General features: G+C 37.4%; 1 protein-coding gene across 3 annotated transcripts in view; it reads right to left on the minus strand.

Moving 5' to 3' along the window:
* Usp47 (ubiquitin specific peptidase 47) overlaps positions 1 to 17109 on the minus strand; it is an 83192-nt gene that overhangs the window by 24203 nt on the left and 41880 nt on the right. For all 3 annotated transcript variants that reach the window (XM_021627879.2, XM_060367027.1, XM_021627891.2), the window contains 7 exons: positions 15241 to 15390; positions 9547 to 9642; positions 9302 to 9454; positions 6963 to 7130; positions 2392 to 2523; positions 1902 to 1978; positions 1193 to 1248 (listed from right to left, as the gene is read on the minus strand). In XM_021627879.2, the coding sequence (XP_021483554.1) occupies positions 1193 to 1248; positions 1902 to 1978; positions 2392 to 2523; positions 6963 to 7130; positions 9302 to 9454; positions 9547 to 9642; positions 15241 to 15390 (832 nt within the window). The remainder of the gene's footprint in view (positions 1 to 1192; positions 1249 to 1901; positions 1979 to 2391; positions 2524 to 6962; positions 7131 to 9301; positions 9455 to 9546; positions 9643 to 15240; positions 15391 to 17109) is intronic.

Consider the following 17109-nt stretch of genomic DNA (forward strand, 5'->3'; position numbering starts at 1 on the left):
GTCCTGAAGAGACTTGATAAGCTAGGCTCAGATGCAAGGGGAGGAGGTCCTCCCCTATTAGTGGGCTTGGAAAGGGGCAGGGAGAAGATGAGGGAGGGAGGGTGGGATTGGGAAGGAATGAGGAAGGGGGCTATGGCTGGGATACAAAGTAAATAACCTGTGATTAATATAAAAAATAAATAAAAAAATTCCTCGCTGAGAGGTACAGTGCAGGGGAGAAAAAGAACTAAAAATGAAAAATACAAATAGAAAGGACACACATACTTTACACTAAGGATTATTTTTGGGAGGTCAGAGAGCAGCTTTGAAGGTTCTGGGCATTGAAATTAGGCCATCAGGCTTGGCAACAAATATCTTTTACCAGCTGAGCCTTCTTGCTGGCCCCCTGGTATTCTTAATAAAATATAACAAAATATTTTTTAATATTCACAAAAAATTGTTCTTCAACCAAATAAGCAAAGATAACTCTGTATTAAATGATTTCTGAAGTATTTCAGGCCATCTGGAGCCCTTTCACAAACTATGTAGATGCTAACAAACCCAAAAGCTTGACCCTGAAAAAAGCAGTACGTAGTTTGAGCTTTCGCTGCATACTAGCTATGCTGCAAGACACTGAAGTGTTGTTTCATTCACGTATTACAAACCTATCAGGTGTCGTCATTTCCATCTACATGGCTGCAAAGACTCAGAAAGGTCAGTTGGTAAGCTGTGAGCAATAGTAAACATCTAATTTGTTTTACAAAGAGAAAGTGTATTACAAAGTATTCTAACCCCCTTTGTCTGTGTGTGGGTGTGCTTGTGTGTGAGTGCATGCCTGCCTATGTGTAGTACTAGCTATCAGAAGTCTAGAACTTGTGAATGCTAACCAAGAACTCTATCACTAAGCTGTAGCCTCAGCTTTTTAAAAATTACTGTCTTGAGACAAGGTCCTGTTAAATTGTCAGTAGGCCTCAGAATTATAATCTTTCTGCTTCACTCAGCCTACCAAGTAACTAGAGTTACAAGCACAAATCAGTATACCTATCAGTACAGATTTTTGTCAAAAATGTTTTTATCACTTAGTATTACTTCATGACAGTGTTTACAGCTCACTCTCCCAGGCATTAAAAAGTCCTGTTAATTGATGTATCACATAAAAGCAGTTATCTAAGTTTATAAGACCTACAAAGGAAATTATGATGGGCTAACATACTTGCATTTCTTGTTGGATCCTTCAGTCTGTATATTAGCATATATGCATTTGTTGAGCTAGAGGAAATGTAAAAACCACATTAGTCCTTCAAAGTAGATAGTAAATTCCATTTATAAGCACCAAATCTTTATTTGAAATATTAGTGTCTTTTTCTTTCAAATAATCAGAAAACCATTCCAACATTCACAGAAACATTAACATTAACACATTCCAGGAAGAAGGAAAATCCCTCCTTGTTAACGGTACACATATGGAAAGGTTAAAACAGCCCCTTTTGGTAACAAGGTGAAGTCATAAAGAAAGTTGTGTGCCACAATGCCTACTACAGCTAAATCAGATCTGGGCAAACTGTTTTGCTGAAAGAAGCAAGAAAAAACCCTCAGTCTTGCAGGGCAGTGTTGGTGCATCCCTTTAATCCCAGTACTCAGGCAGGCAGATCTCTGTAAGTTCAAGGCCATACTGATCTACAGAGCGAGTTCCAGGACAGCTAAAGCTACACAGAGAAATCCTGCCTCGAAAAACCAACCCACCCCACCCCACCCCCAGACTTTGCAGGTCAGATGGTCTGTGCCTCAACTTAAGCTGTTATAGTGGGAAAGCATGAGCCAGCACTTATGAACAGATGCCCAGAGCTTGAAGTCTGCTGACCCTTGGGTAAGGCTACAGCTCACTCTAGTGGACCAACACTGAACTTCATGCTATTCCTTACCTTGCAAAAGCACTGGAGTAGTATCCTCTGCTTCCTGAAGACCCACCGTGTGTCTTCTTAATGTCTTCTTGTGTTATCTAAAAAGTTGTAAAGTTACTCTTTTGTAAAAATCAATAACAACACTACATTAACATCATCATGTAAATATGTAACCCAATATTCTAGTTCCCTTCCCCCACCCCCCAGACAGGTTCTTAATCTGTAGCCTGGGCTGGGCTTGAACTCTTGGCAATTCTCTGTCTCAGCTGTCCCAGTGCTAGAAACTGCAGGTGTAAACCACCAAGCCCAACTCTAATCCAACCTTCTAGGCTCCAAGTAAGATGGGGCAGTCTATCTTGGAAGTATGTAACAAGCTCTAACAAAGCAGAACAAGGACACTGCAAACAGCAAAAGAATGGTTCAAAAGGAACCTGAGACACACCATCATAGGCACCTCTCCTCTGAATAAACCCCCTGCCACTGAGTAACTTCTTTACATCAGGAGCCTTACCCTGCTCACATGTTGGTCATTGAAACTGTACCACTGCTCATCACTGAAAGACTTTATGCAAGCATAATAGTGACCTCCAGCAGCACTCCCTGAATGCACCATCACCGAGAAGAGCTCATACATCAGGGAGTTCTAAGGAAAGAAGAAAAAGAAGTTTGGTAGAGAAGACTATAAAACCCTTATTTAAAGCTCCCTACTTCCTATGGATACAGAGTGAAGTAACATGACAGCTATCTTAAGTAAGCTAATTTGCCCCTTAGGGAATTACAAGTCATCAAAAATCTTAGTATGTGACAGTTTATTCCTTCACATTTTAAATTATGCTGCCTTGTGATCTTTGGACTACATATGACTATAAACTCATGCTTTATTATTTATGAAAAATAAGTCTGAAATTTTGTGACATAGTACTAAATAAATAGAAGGATGTTTTAATTTGCATAGCCAAGTATCAAGAAATTACCAGCCAGCTGGTGGTGACACACACTGCCTTTCATTCCAATACTTGGGAGGCAGAGGCAGGTGGATCTCTGAGTTTGAGGCTAGCCAGGTCTGCAGAATGAGCTCTAGGACAGTCAAGGCTACAATGAAAATCCCTATCTCAAAAAAACAAAACAAAACAAAGCAAAGACAGGCAAAAAAGAAATCACCAACACACTGCTTTTTTCCTTTAAATAAAATTCTGTTTCTGACAGTAACCTGAAGTATCTTCTAACGTACTCATGTAGTATTTTTGACAAGTAACATTAATTTGGCAGCTATTATTTCTATTAATAATGAATCCTAGCCTGGCATAGTGACTTATACTTTCTATTACAGCACCTGGGAGGCAGAAGCAGATATAATAATGTGTGTTCACACAGTGACTTTAGGACAGCCAAGGCCATAGACGAGGCACTGTCAACATACCCACCCACATCTACAACCCTACACCCAAATCTAGAACTGTTATTTCTGTAATAAATCAGTTTATGGTCATTCCACTCTGAACATGCCTAATGTTTCCTATAATAAACTAAGAACCTTTTCTCTGTTCTTTTCTTTGGCTATATGCCTGCTCCTCTTTGTAATTTTTCACTTTGAGATACAGTCTAAGTTGCCCAGGTAGTTTTGAAGTATGTTGCCCACTAAGTTGTCAAACTTATGACTGTTCTAGACCAGCCTTCCAAGTGCTAGGATTATAGGACATGTGCTAGGTCACTAGGTTGAATTATCTTTTCTTTTAGAAGCCTTGGCACTTCACAGCCCCTTAAACAATTAGCAATACTAGAGAGCCTGGCAACCAGTATTTCCATCTCTACAATCAATAAGGAACAGCCAAATATTGTAGCTCAGGCCTGTAATCCTAAAGGCTAAAGCAGGACAATGGCTGTGAATTCAAGGCCAGCCTGGGCTACACAGTGGGAATGGACTATAAAGTGAGGCGACCCTAAACAAACAAATACTGCATGACAGAGAGGAAGTTTTAACAGTACAGAAGGCTTATATGAAACCACAAGAGAGACAGGTGAGAGGTTAGAGAGCACTTGTGGCTCTTGCAGAGGATCCAGGGTTGGTTCTCGCATCCACACTATATCTCACAACCACCCTTTTCTGGGTGGTACCAAGTATGCACATGCATGCATACACACATACATATGCACACATTGGTATATACATATATACATGTGTACACACACACACACAGAGTGGTGGTTTGAATGAAAATGGCCTCCATAGGCCTATAGAGAGTGGTACTATTAGGAGGTGTAGCTTTGTTGGAGGAAGTGTGGTATAGTGGGTAGGCTTACAGGTCTCGAATGCTCAAGATGGGCCTAGTGTGACTATCTTTTCCTGCTGCCTGCAGATCCAGATATAGAACTCTAAGATGCCTCCCCACCACCATCTCTGCCTGCGTGCTGACATGCTTCCCGCCATGATGACATTGGACTAAACCTTTGAACTGTAAGCCAGCCCCAGTTAAATGTTTTCCTTTATAAGAATTGCTGTGGTCATGGTGTCTCCTCACAGCAATAGATGTGCTAATTAAGACATACACATATTTTTAATCTTAAAAACTCCACAACCACAAGAATGTTATCAACTCAGAGGCTCACGTTACACAAACAGTAGCAACCAGGTGCCGAGAGGGGAGACTCTTAAAAGTAGTTACCCATGCTGGAGTGGGCTTTATGGTGACAGAAACTGCCCAAGAGTCACGATGCTCCATTAAAGAAGTGCAATAAACTCACTGGTTCACCAAGATGGACATGGAAGGACCCTTTCTTTGGTTTGTCTTTGACCTCTCTACCTGGAGTGAATGAAAGTAAGAGTTCCCAGGGCTGGAGATGGCTTGATTATTACGAGCACTAGCTGCTTTTCCAGAAGAACCCAAGTTCAGTACCCAGTACTCACACAGCAGCTCACAACTGTCTGTAATTCTAGACATCTTCAAGCCCTGAGGGTACCAGATATACACATGGTGTACAGACATGTAGGCCAAACACCCATACATATCAAATAAAGTAACTTTTAAAAGAAAAAGAAATAGAGTGTCCAGGAAAGGTTATGACATAGGTTAGAAAGACCAGTTTGTCATAAGTAGATTCTCCAAATGGACAAGCAAAGGTTTGTCTGTTTTTTAGTTTGCTTTGAGAGGGTCTCACTTTGCTACCCTTTCTAGACTGGAACAAGCTATGTTAGATCAGGATAGCCACAAACTTGGAGCCAGTTCTCTGCCTTTTATCCTACACTGGGTTCACAGGTGCACTACTACACAGGCCTGTTAATCTCTTTCACTTTTCTGCAGGAGTTTTCCTTTCTATCTTCATTTTGCAGCACTAGGGAACAAACGCAGGACCTGAGGCATGGTAGGTAAGTACACTTCCATTGTCCTTTCCTCTTAATTCTTTGATTAAAAAGTACTTGGATGTTTCAAAATCAAGTATCAGTACATCTAACTTTGCTGTAAATAACTTTAAACTTAACTATACTTATTATATCATGAAGCGTCTAAAACAAATTCTGAAAACTTGAGTTTTTCAAATTTTATTGCCAAAATTAAAATTAATCAAAGTAGTGATAGGCAGGTTTCAAAATTTACCTGTGATCTAGAATTTGTACTGAGAATATTATTATTTTTTGAAACAGGGCTCATTCTGTAGTCACTGCTGGCTGGAATCTATTACTCAAAGAGATCCTCCTGCCTCTGCCATCCAAGTGCTGGGATTCTGGGCATGTATCAACTGGTTACTAGTAACATTTTAAAGTTTTATTGTAATCAGCAAACGCCCACCCCAATTATGTTCTCAAAAACTTCTGAAGTTGCAAGTTCAAGACAAGTATGGTGATGTATTTGTTGCCCTGAATTACTTTCAAAACTAGAATTACAGGTATCATGTTACAAGTAAACGGCAACTCAGCCTATACACAGAGTAAGGGTTCTCAGGTACAATATTTTACTAACAGTTATACTGAACACATTTTCCTAAAAGAGGAGAAAAAGGCAAGGACACTGTCTTACATTCTATTCAGTACTGAACTAGACATCTTACCTAGGGCACTAGGACAGGAAGAAGAAAAGGTACCATATCACAATAGAGAAACTAAATTGTCATTATTAACAGGTAACACAATCACCTACACACAGAAACAGACAAGATGGAGCTACACGGGGCTCCTGGTAATCTGACGGTCTCACATGGAGTTGTGATGTACCTGCTGCATTATTCACTGCAATCCCCACTCACCTCTCTTCCCTGAAAGGGGAGTAACTTTAAAAGTCAAGGATAGTGGTTATGGTGGTGAGAAGAGCAGCCTTGACTCAGAACACATTTATACTGTAATATCCATTCTTAAATATTGCCCCAAATCTTCATATCCAATCACTCTGCGACTTAAAAAGTTAATTTATTACCTACACTATGCTCCAGATTTTTTTATACGAAACTATCCACTCAATAAAGCATGTTACACGGCCGTAAAAGAGTGGCTAGATAAAAACCATAAAATCACTGATATGGTGAAAGAAAATCCTACCCTAGACATTATCCAGTTCTTTTGTTTCCAGATCATAATTTAAAGAAGAGCATCATTTTCTAGAATTTCTAAGGACTGTTATAGAGAAGAGAGAAAAGCCAGCCAAGGATTTGGTTTTCCCTGACTCAAGGCCAGCTCTATTGTTAACTGTTTCAGAAGCTTACCATTGTCAGAATCCCTAAAATTCAGCAAATCAAGTCCCAGTACTCTTATTCTTCTATGATCAAACTCAGTGAAGACAAAGGATGTGAAGACTCAGGGCTAAGGGCAGAAGCAGCACCCATTCTAACATTATCCAACTCTCAAAAGAGCACACTCTCCTAAGAATTAGCATCCCATCTGTAAGTAGTGTTTCCCAAAATATAATTATGATCATACCCGTTAAAACAATTTTAAAAAATCTTCATTTCAAAAACAAAGAACAAAATAATGTAAGTTTAGGAATTATTATCTTCATTAAAACATGCAGGAACATGCAGGAATAGCTCTCTTGGGGACCACTGGCTTACTTAGCATGCTTAGCAGCTAATACCAATACACTTTGTAAAAGGTACCTTTTCCAAGCCAGGTTTTGAAATCTTCTCAGTCCCACTACTGCTCTCCAGGCATATCCCTTCATCAACAGCATCGTCGGTGGAGAAATCATTGCTCATCTGGTCGCTGTGGCAACTGCCTTCATTTTCTGCTCCACTATCAGTGCAACTTTCAGTTTGAGGAGATTTCTAATAAGACACAGTTTTATTAAAATCTTAAGCCAAATGAAGGAAAAGATACTCAAACTTGTACTTATGTTTTCTACCATGCTCACATAGTTTAACATGTTCTCATTAAGAGAAGCATTAATTTCATTTTAAGTTTTTTATTAAAATTCACATCTTAAGTTAAATAACTAAAATAGTACTCCCTAAAAGTATTTCCATTGTCCATAAAATTTTACTACTGCAAATTGTGATTCTAAGTTATATTAAACTCCGTTTATGATTAGTATTGAAAGTAACAATACAAAATTACTATATCCTGCAGTAACATTTGTGATAGCAACTACTCTAAGTTTCAAACTGAATCATTTGTTCCCAATCTCTCCCGCCCCCCCCCCCCAAAAGTTCTGTCTAAGGTATTACAATAAAAAGAGAACTAAGCCATCTATCTGTCCCTGGGAACGTCACCGTTTACTCAGGGCAGGCATGCCATACTTCCATGTCTGACTGCTTTCAGTTCACTGCCACCCAGCTGAAGAGTTCCACTTGATAGAAACCCCAAAGAACCCTCTCTTCTGCTTTCTTTTACCACTGTATTCACATACCTACAATATAAGGTTAAGATTTCTCTAAGATGGAAGCCTTTGATGTGCATTAGGCATTGCATGTAAGTTCTTGAAACCAACAAGTGTATATACAACAAGAATAACTTGTTGCTAATAACTTTTTTCTAAGTATTGCACCTAGTTCACAGTACAGTCTTCCTCCTTTGAGGAGGGTCTGAATCATTGTGGGTTGTGCCACCCCCGGCTGGTGGTCCTGGGTTCTATAAGAAAGCAGCAGGCTGAGCAAGCCATGAGGAGCCAGTAAGCAGCACCCCTCCATGGCTTCTGCATCAGCTCCTGCCTCCAGGTTTCTGCTGTTTGAGTTCCTGTCCTGATTTCCTTCAACAATGTACAATGTTGAAGTAAAAACCAAATAAACCCTTTCCTGCCAAAATTGCTTTTATTGCTGCATCACAGTAACAGTAACCCTAAGACAAATACTAAATGAAACCTGATAACCATTTACACTTGAGCTTTTGCAGGAAGATAGATTTTACAACTAGTAATCAGTTTCAATCAGAAAAACACACAAAACTCTTACAACAGTAAGAATTTATCACCCTATAATAACTACCTTCCTGATTGTAAATGTTTCACACAATGCAATCAGGAGAACATCGAAAACAATCAAACAGGATATTACATATACAATACTAATATATTATAGATTATTAATACACACACACACACACACATACACACACACAGTAATAAAGCTAGAAAATCTTTGGAGGTCAATGAGTAGAAAGAGACTGATGAGCTTTTCTGTATTCACCAAAATCCTATGTTTAAACTATTTTAAGTTTCAAGTTAAAACAAAAACAAAATTAAAAAGAGTAATAGACAAAACCTCTTGAATGTTTGTCTCTCTAACTTGGTTAATTTAAGAGCTCGCAAACCTTGTATGGGAGTAACCAAGTACCTTCATTTTTGAAAAGGGGATTAGCACAAGTGCAAGACATTAAGGTCATATACTACTTTGTTTGTTCATTTACTCACATATATTTGCTCCATGTCTAGTAAAGATCAGAAACCCAGCTGTAACACACAGTTTAATAATAAAGAAACTATGAAACATGATTACTGCCCAAATTCTAGAGAGGTGAAACCCATAAGCTTTTAAAAAGCTTATGCTATTCTGACCAAATAAAATACTTGAAATGTACAATGTCATGAAAAGCTTTTTAGCCACAGCATTAGTCTCCTCATGTAATACAGCATTGAAAGGTGAGGAAGGAGAAAGTGTCTGTCAAGAGGACACTTTAAGTATTATCAGTCTTAACTCATTTCACAAAACTCTTTTCAAAATATAAAGGAGCTAGAAAGATGGTTTAGTGGTAAGAGCACTGGCTGCTTTTCCCAGAGGGCCTGGGTTTAATTCACAGGCCCCACATAGTGGCTCACAAGTGTCTCTAACTCTAATTTCAAAGGATATAATACCCTCTTCTGGCCCATGAGGGCACAAGGAACACATGTGACATACAGACATACCTCTAGGCAAAACACCCATACACATAAAGTAATTTTAAAAACTAAAAATACATAAATGTATAAAGACAAGCATAGCAAGAAAATGTAATAAATATTTACCTCATCTTCAATATCAATAAATGTGCTCATATCCAGCTCCTCTGGAAATGACATTCGATCATTCAGTTTAATTCTATGCATGGTTGTATAATCAAAATCAAACCTTTTCAACTGTAAGGTCAGCAGATAGGGGAAATGCAGAAACCGAAGGCCCTAAAGAGAAGCAAGCGTGGTTAGGGGACAAGTGGACCGAATACTGAGTATCACCTCAGACAACTACATAACAACATTTACATGCCTCTTACCTTGCGAGCATCACACTTCTTCTTACAACGTTCACAAAAATATTGATTTGGGCCATCCAAGATTTCTGGTTGAATAAATGCATGCAATGCTTCTTCCTAGTTAGAAAAAGTGTCACTGTTTTACAATTACTTAAAATACTATTCAATGGCAAAACCTTAAATATGAAACACTGAAATCACCAAAACTGCTATGAATCAAATGCTTAGAACACAATTAACAGCAAAATATTATAATTATAGTTTAAAGTTATAACATAATTATATTATTTCACTTTATAAGAAAGAATTGCTTTGGTCAGTATTTTATATCCCAACCACTTCTAGCTAGTTTCTTACTCTTACACTGTGGTGTTTGACTGGATGATATAGAAAGGAAAGCCCCTGACCTTTAGAAAGCACCTGCATGAATCTTAGACATGTGTTTATACATATGGGCTCAGCCTTCTGTACAGGCACTTGACAACTCTTCTCACTTGATCCATATCTTTAAAACTCAGAGTCATCCTTAATCATTACAGTCATGTCATCCTGCACTAGTTATAACTGAAACCCTTTCATTGCCATGCACTACTGCTCTGCTGTCAAAGGCATGCAGAGAGTCATGTGCTTTTTCTCTTCTCAGTACAGTCTTAAGACAGAAGCATGAAACTCAACAGAGACAAAGAGCTGTTGGATATAAAAACTTTAATCACTAGTATTTCAAATTAAAACAATAACCAATGCAACAAAGTAAGATGGATGTGTGGTCTCAAATTTCATCTGATGGCATCTTTTCTACACATATGGTCCAAGCAGAACTACTGATAACACATCACATACAAAGAAAAGGATTAACGAATCACTAAGGCAAAGCAGCTTCATTAGTTTTTCTGTGGAAACAGAACAAATTGTTCCTCAAAAGATAAAGAAGCTCAAGCTTGCAAAACCGACTGAATTGTAAATTAGTTGTGAGGAAAGAACAAATCTCCACATACCGCTGGACACAGCTTACTCTGGGACAAAATACAAGACTGAAAATATCTAAGTACTTGTCATCTCATCCCATCTCTTATTCCTTCTCATCTTACAAGGAAGCACCAAGAAGGGAGAAGGAGTAGCAAAGTTGTTTTTAATATATCCCCAAGTGTTTAACTGGCAACCGTAGGCAAGAACTCACTTAGAAAACATTTCTTTTTCTCTCTGAAGCCTATTCTAAAAATGAAAAATTCCTTTTAAAACATAAAGAAAAAGAAGTTTTAAAAAATTATAGCCATGGCTTACCACCGACTTAAGTCAAGTTTGAAAAGTTTCCAAATAAAATTTGAACTAGTCAAGTGGTGTCTAAAGTAAAGAGTGTCTCAGGCAGGCAGATCTGTCTGAGTTCCAGGCTAGCCAGACTACATAGTGAGACCCTGTCTCAAAAAATAAAATAAGGGGCTGGGTGATGGTGGCATATACTTTTAATCCTAGCATCCAGCACTTGGGAGGCAGAGGCAGGCAGGTGGATCTGTGAGTTTGAGGCCAGCTTGGTCTACAGAGCCAAGCTAGTTCAGCCAAGGCTATACAAAGAAACCCTGTCTCAATAAAGAAACAAAACAAAGAAAAAATTAAAAAACAAAGTAAATAAAAGGGAACAAATAAGACTTTGTTAAACTGTGTCTGATGGTTCATAGCAGAGATTTTTGAGGCAGGATCTTTCTATTATGTATCTTTGGCTGTCCTGGAACTTACATTGACCAGACTGGCCTCTGATTCCTAAATGCTAGGATTAAAGGCATGCACCAAAACATCTGTTTGAACATTTATAAAATTACTTACAAAATATAAATTATTTATAAAATAATTTATAAAATAAATTTAGACTTAAGTGTTTTTTTTTTTTTTAATGTTTTGCTAGCCCTGGTATTATGGACTTTTCCCAAATCATGTGTTTAAATTCACTCTTAATACCTGAGTGGAAATTCTATACATAAAAAGTATAGTTAGCAAACTTAGAAAAATTTAATATTTATAAAGTACTTTTGCCAGTTCATGTACCAATTCTAGCAATTACTAGAATATGCCCAGAGTCCCAGAATAAACTCGGTTGTGTGTTAAAACCTCTTTAACCTGTAGAACTTTCAGAAACCAGCTATCTCATGACACATTCTGCAGCCTGGGCTGTCTGAAGTTCAGATCACTTTCTATATTACTTGCTAGTAATACAGAGTCCTTTTAAGGGGCTCCTAGTCACATACTATGCGGAGTCCCATTAACTGTCTAGTCAAGATGTGGTCCATGTCTCCACTACAGAACTTATATCTTCCTCTTGAAGCTCAGAAGCAATTTGTAGGAAGATTCATGGTGAACATGCTAAAATTCGAGGTCTTATCAACCTTCTACCTCTCGTTTGAGCATTCACTAGCAGTTTCTTGGCTACCTTAGAACTCTTCAACAAGGCAACACATGCCTATTTGTATCCATGTTTGGCATGATGGACATGTGGCTTCATCTTGATCCCTACCATACAACTTCTGTGTGTGCTAACTTTATTACGTCCTTTAGTTGTTTCTTCCCCATCACTATAGCATGTGACCTTTCTTTACTTCAGCCCTCTCCCTTTCCTTGGCTGTAAAGTGGATATTCTTTGTACTTTAAGTACATGTAATATGTCATGCCATTGTTCAACTCATGCTCCCACCTTGTTTTGTTCTGTCTTTAACATATTCTAATACTAGGCAGAAAGAGTCTTCCTGATCTTTTGGGTACAGCACTATTTAGTTTGAGCATACCTTCCTTATCAGTTTAGTAAAGTTTGGTTTCTTGGAAACAGGGAGAAACAGGGAGAGCATGGTCTCCTCTCATTTTTGTAGGAGGCTTCCTCCTTCTTTCCTTGTTTTCTCACTGCTGATCCTGAAGCAAGTCTTCTTTATGCATTTCAGAGGCTGTGATTCCTAACCCTGCTCACCATAAAACCCCTTCCCTATAGCTAGTGCCATTGATTACCAAGCCCCAGTCTATGCTCACTCACTGGGCATGCGTACTACCTGTGTGTGCTTTTCCCCTTTTTATTTTGTTTTCTTACATACTCCACTCATATGCTCCAGATACACAGGCTGGCAGCAGCAATGGAAAACCTGTTCAAACTCCATGTCGATTACCCTCCATCTCCCAGATGCTGTGATACATGGCTTTTACTTCCATTACAGCCAGTGTTTGGGCTTTAGGAAGGGTACATAGAGATATTCCAGAAACCAGAAAGATGAATTAATATAGCATGAGCACTGTAATGGTTTGTCAACCTTAATCATAAAATAAAATTAACTAGTTACAAAGATTAGTGTCATTTCCTCTATGCATTTGAAAAATCATGTAAATGATGGGCTAAAATGGTTAAAGAGGATCTGCCCTTGCTGTGACGTAATAATTAAAATCCACACTGTACTGTATCTTATTATGGGGATCAAAAAAGTAGGTAGGTCCTGGGCTATGAGGGGAACAAAATGCTATCAACACCGTGCTGCTGTTAGCACACAGAACAGAAAAGGACTGCTTCCAGCAAGCTATAGTTTTGTATGTTAAGCTATTAAATTATGCTTCTAAATTAGCTCCAAATTGTGACTTTATCATCCTAGACTGACAATTTTTGGCTTACTTTACCTCCCTCGCATATTATGAAAAAGTTAGCTGCACATATAGTTGCAGATTGTACTTTTCAGAATTTGAAGTAGAACAAGAAGAGTTCTTACATTCTTAGTGTAGCAAGTAAGAAGACAGATGATTATAGTCATCTGTCAATGCACATAACCTAGGCACAAGTGCAAGAAACACAGTACTGCCCCCATCCTCTCACTGAGCCTATCTGAATTCATCACAAATCTGCCCCCCCCACTATTTAACACTTACTTTGTTTAGAATGGGGAAACCAGTATTGAAATGATTATTTTCTAGATTTTAAAAATAATAAAAACTGGAGCAAAGCACTGAGCACTATCTCCTGCATTGCTGATGCAATGAAAAAAAAAAATCTTGTTAATAACACATAGTAGCAAAGCAAAATATTTCCTTACAGATGATTACATTCAGCCATCTCCCTGAGACATTTTGCTCTGAGTTAGGGAAAGAGCTCTAGGTATCTTTACCTAAGCCATTCATTTATCTTTTTTTTTTCATTTTCGTTTCTAAGATAATTATAAATTTGCATATACTTACAAGAATTAATATTACTCAAAAATACTCTGTATGCATTGCACTGTTTCTTGCAAACTACAGAACATCGCAATGGTGATGGGGCCACTAATATAATCCTCTTTCCTCACTCAAGACATTCTCAGTTTCACTGTTTGCCCCAGTCTGTATATTAAGTTAGTTCTGTGTATATTTATCATCTGTGTTGGGTCTTATATACTACAGGACAGCAAAGGCATTAAATAGTTTCTAAATAAAAACAGGAACTGACCAAATTCAATAGCTCTGGTAATGATCAATCAGTGGTACAGTTCTAAATGTAGTTGTAAAAAACATTTATGCGACCAAGTTTAAATAAATGAAATCAGACAGTATGTCAACTTTCCCCACTGGCTTTCTTTCATCCAGCATCATGTCCTACACATTCATTTAAATTACTGGTTGCATGTAATTTCTTATAGACAACATATTATTGGATTGTATTGTTAAAATCTATCTATGTTTCAATCAATCAAACTATGTTTCTAAGTTGGCATATTTATACAATTTATATGTAACTAAGGCTGCCATATTATTTTCATATTTTTGCATGTTTTTTTGTTATCATTCCTGTTTACTTTCTAGTACCTTCCAAGGGTTACTTAAACATTAAAAAAAAAAAATTCTACTGATATACGCACAGTGTGTTTGAGTCCTTTTCCTTTTTTGATCATTGCCCTAGTTATCAGGTCTATCAACAGGCAGTAAAACTGCCTTAAATATTTCTTCTACCTACACTGAGAATCACATTAAACAACAATATAATCAATATAATTTTGGTTTATCATCAAATATAATTTAGAAGATTTGGCAAGGAAAGAAAATCTACTGTATTAGTTCATGTTTGTCCTAGACCTTAACTTAGTACAGAACTTCCACACTGTGCTCCTCAGAATCCTCATGCACCTTGAAATATTACCAAGTATGCCACAGAGAAATACTAACTAACTAAGATGTTTTAGCTATCTCTAAAGGCTCCCTTGGCACATAAAAATGTTGAATACATGTTTCTGATTGATCATCCTGCCTCAGCCTGTGAAGTGCTGAGATTATAGCCATCATATCAATATGCTTTGGAATTATAAGTACTCAGAATAAGGATGCTTCATAAAAACAAAAACAAGAAAGCCTTTATCCTAAGACCTAGAGGTTATTTTCTCAACTTAAAAAAATGTATAAAACAAATGACTTTTCTATGCCAAAAAGAAAAGGGAAGCTAAAATACCATTTATAAAATAGATTGTTAGAGGTTAAAAAAATAAAGGTGAAATAATCCAATCCCTATTGGGGAAGGCACCATATTCATTCTATTCATTCTTTCTCTTCTGGATGCACCATTAGGATTCACTGAAGGGTCAAAACTCTTCTAGATTTTGCTAAGTAAAGTGAAGAAATGCCTAACAACCAGAAGGTATATTTTGGGATGATATCACTAGACAAGGAGTTATACTACTGTGCAGTTGTGTACTCCGTATAAAAATATCAAGCAGTCAGCTGGAAGGTACATACCACACTAGCAAACGCTTGGCTGGACCCGTAAGGTCGGATGACCAGTGGAATATCAAGATACGTGTCAATTCTCCAGCCTTCATAACCGCACTCCAGACACCTCACATAGTCTTTCAGCTTGCCTTGATACAGCTCATTTATAAGATCAGCCTAAAAATAACATTCATATTTTTAAAGGTGTTCATTATAAGCAATTTTAAGTTATATCTATATACAATGCTTACTTTTTAGAAGAGACACAAAATGATAATGATTTTTACTAATAAACTTTTAAAAAGCCACTATGAGATATATCTAAAATTTTAGAGAATAAAATTTGACGCTTGAATAAAAAAATCACCTTAAAAATTTAATAAAATTAGATTACCACTAATTTAGAACAAAACATGTATAATTGACTATTTCAATGACCCAAATGAATAAAACTCTCAAGTAGTAAAATAGATGGTTATGAGGTCAGTTATCAATTACTCTGTTCTTTTTCCTTAGACTTTATCTCAATCCACACTTCAGGCCATGTTGTTACAGAGCTAAGAAGCTGTCTGTGCTTTGACTGCTTTATGCAAACACCATGAGTCTCAAAGTATATTCTGATTTGTAAAATTCCACTGCTAACTTGGGCAAATAAGTAAATTTTAATAATAAACATAAAACAATTTAAAAAACTTAAGACACAAGATTCAAACAATATTATAAAATTAATCTTCCTGAAAATATCCTCACCTAAAAGACTTTATCTCTCAACCTATTTCCCAAACAGCCAATTGGGGTTCTTTTGACTAAAAGTAGGCAGGGACTTCCCTAAGTAACAACCCTTCATATGACAGTCTTGCCTCAAGATACTTGTACCAAATTTTAGGAAGTTAGTAGGGATGCCCTAGCTGATCTTAATGATGTGCTGACTTACAGAGAGGGATATAACAAGAAGAAAGGGTAACCTCAGACCTATGAAGAAGAAACAGCCCCTAATACCATCTATATAAAATAACTAAATTCCATAGGATTACGTAGAGAAATCACGAGGTTGTTTAAATGGTTTCATCGTTTCTCAAGTAAAAAAAACGGGTGGGTCAGAAAGAAAACACACTAACAGTTTTCTTCTTCATAAATTCACTTTTAAAATGTCCAGGGTGGATCTATACACTTTCAGACTGGATGCACCAGCGCTGCCTACTCTAATACAACTGACTTGATGGATCCTTCTTTGTTTTCCTGCCCTAGTCAGGGCTTCTGCATCTAGGACTTCAAAATGGTTCAAACCAGTGTGCTAAAAAAAAAAAAAAATGAAATCTGGCATTCACCCTCAAACAAAAATTATGCAAATCAACACATAATTATAAAACAATACTTATTCCTATTTATAAATTCTCTTTTTCTATTTATCTTCTGAAAGTTAAGATACAGACTTCTTAAACCTGACTTTATAATATACGAATGGATCCCTACCCCCTAACACTTACTGTTTAATAGATTATCTTCCTTTTTTTCTTTTTTTTACTTTTTTTTTTTTTTTTTTGGTTTTCAGAGACAGGGTATCTCTCTGTAACAGAGCCCTGGTTGTCCTGGACTCAATTTGTAGACCACAGTGGCCTCGAACTCACAGAGAGCATCCTGCCTCTGCCTGGCTCCAGATTCTCTTCCAAGCCACTACATCATTCCCATCAGAGATCAGGTCCTTGTGCTATGTTAGAACCCCATCCTCTTTCATCCCTGGGCTACTCTATTATACTCAATCTATACTCTTCATCCGCACGGAATCTCATAAAGCCAAGCTACTCGGTGAGTTAGGTCAGATAAATAAGGACATGACTAATAAGACAAATAAGCACATGACTGCACTTGACTGGTCAAAATGAAGGTAAAACTTGG

This window comes from Meriones unguiculatus, chromosome 14, assembly GCF_030254825.1.
Source record: "Meriones unguiculatus strain TT.TT164.6M chromosome 14, Bangor_MerUng_6.1, whole genome shotgun sequence".
Classification (NCBI taxonomy): domain Eukaryota; kingdom Metazoa; phylum Chordata; class Mammalia; order Rodentia; family Muridae; genus Meriones; species Meriones unguiculatus.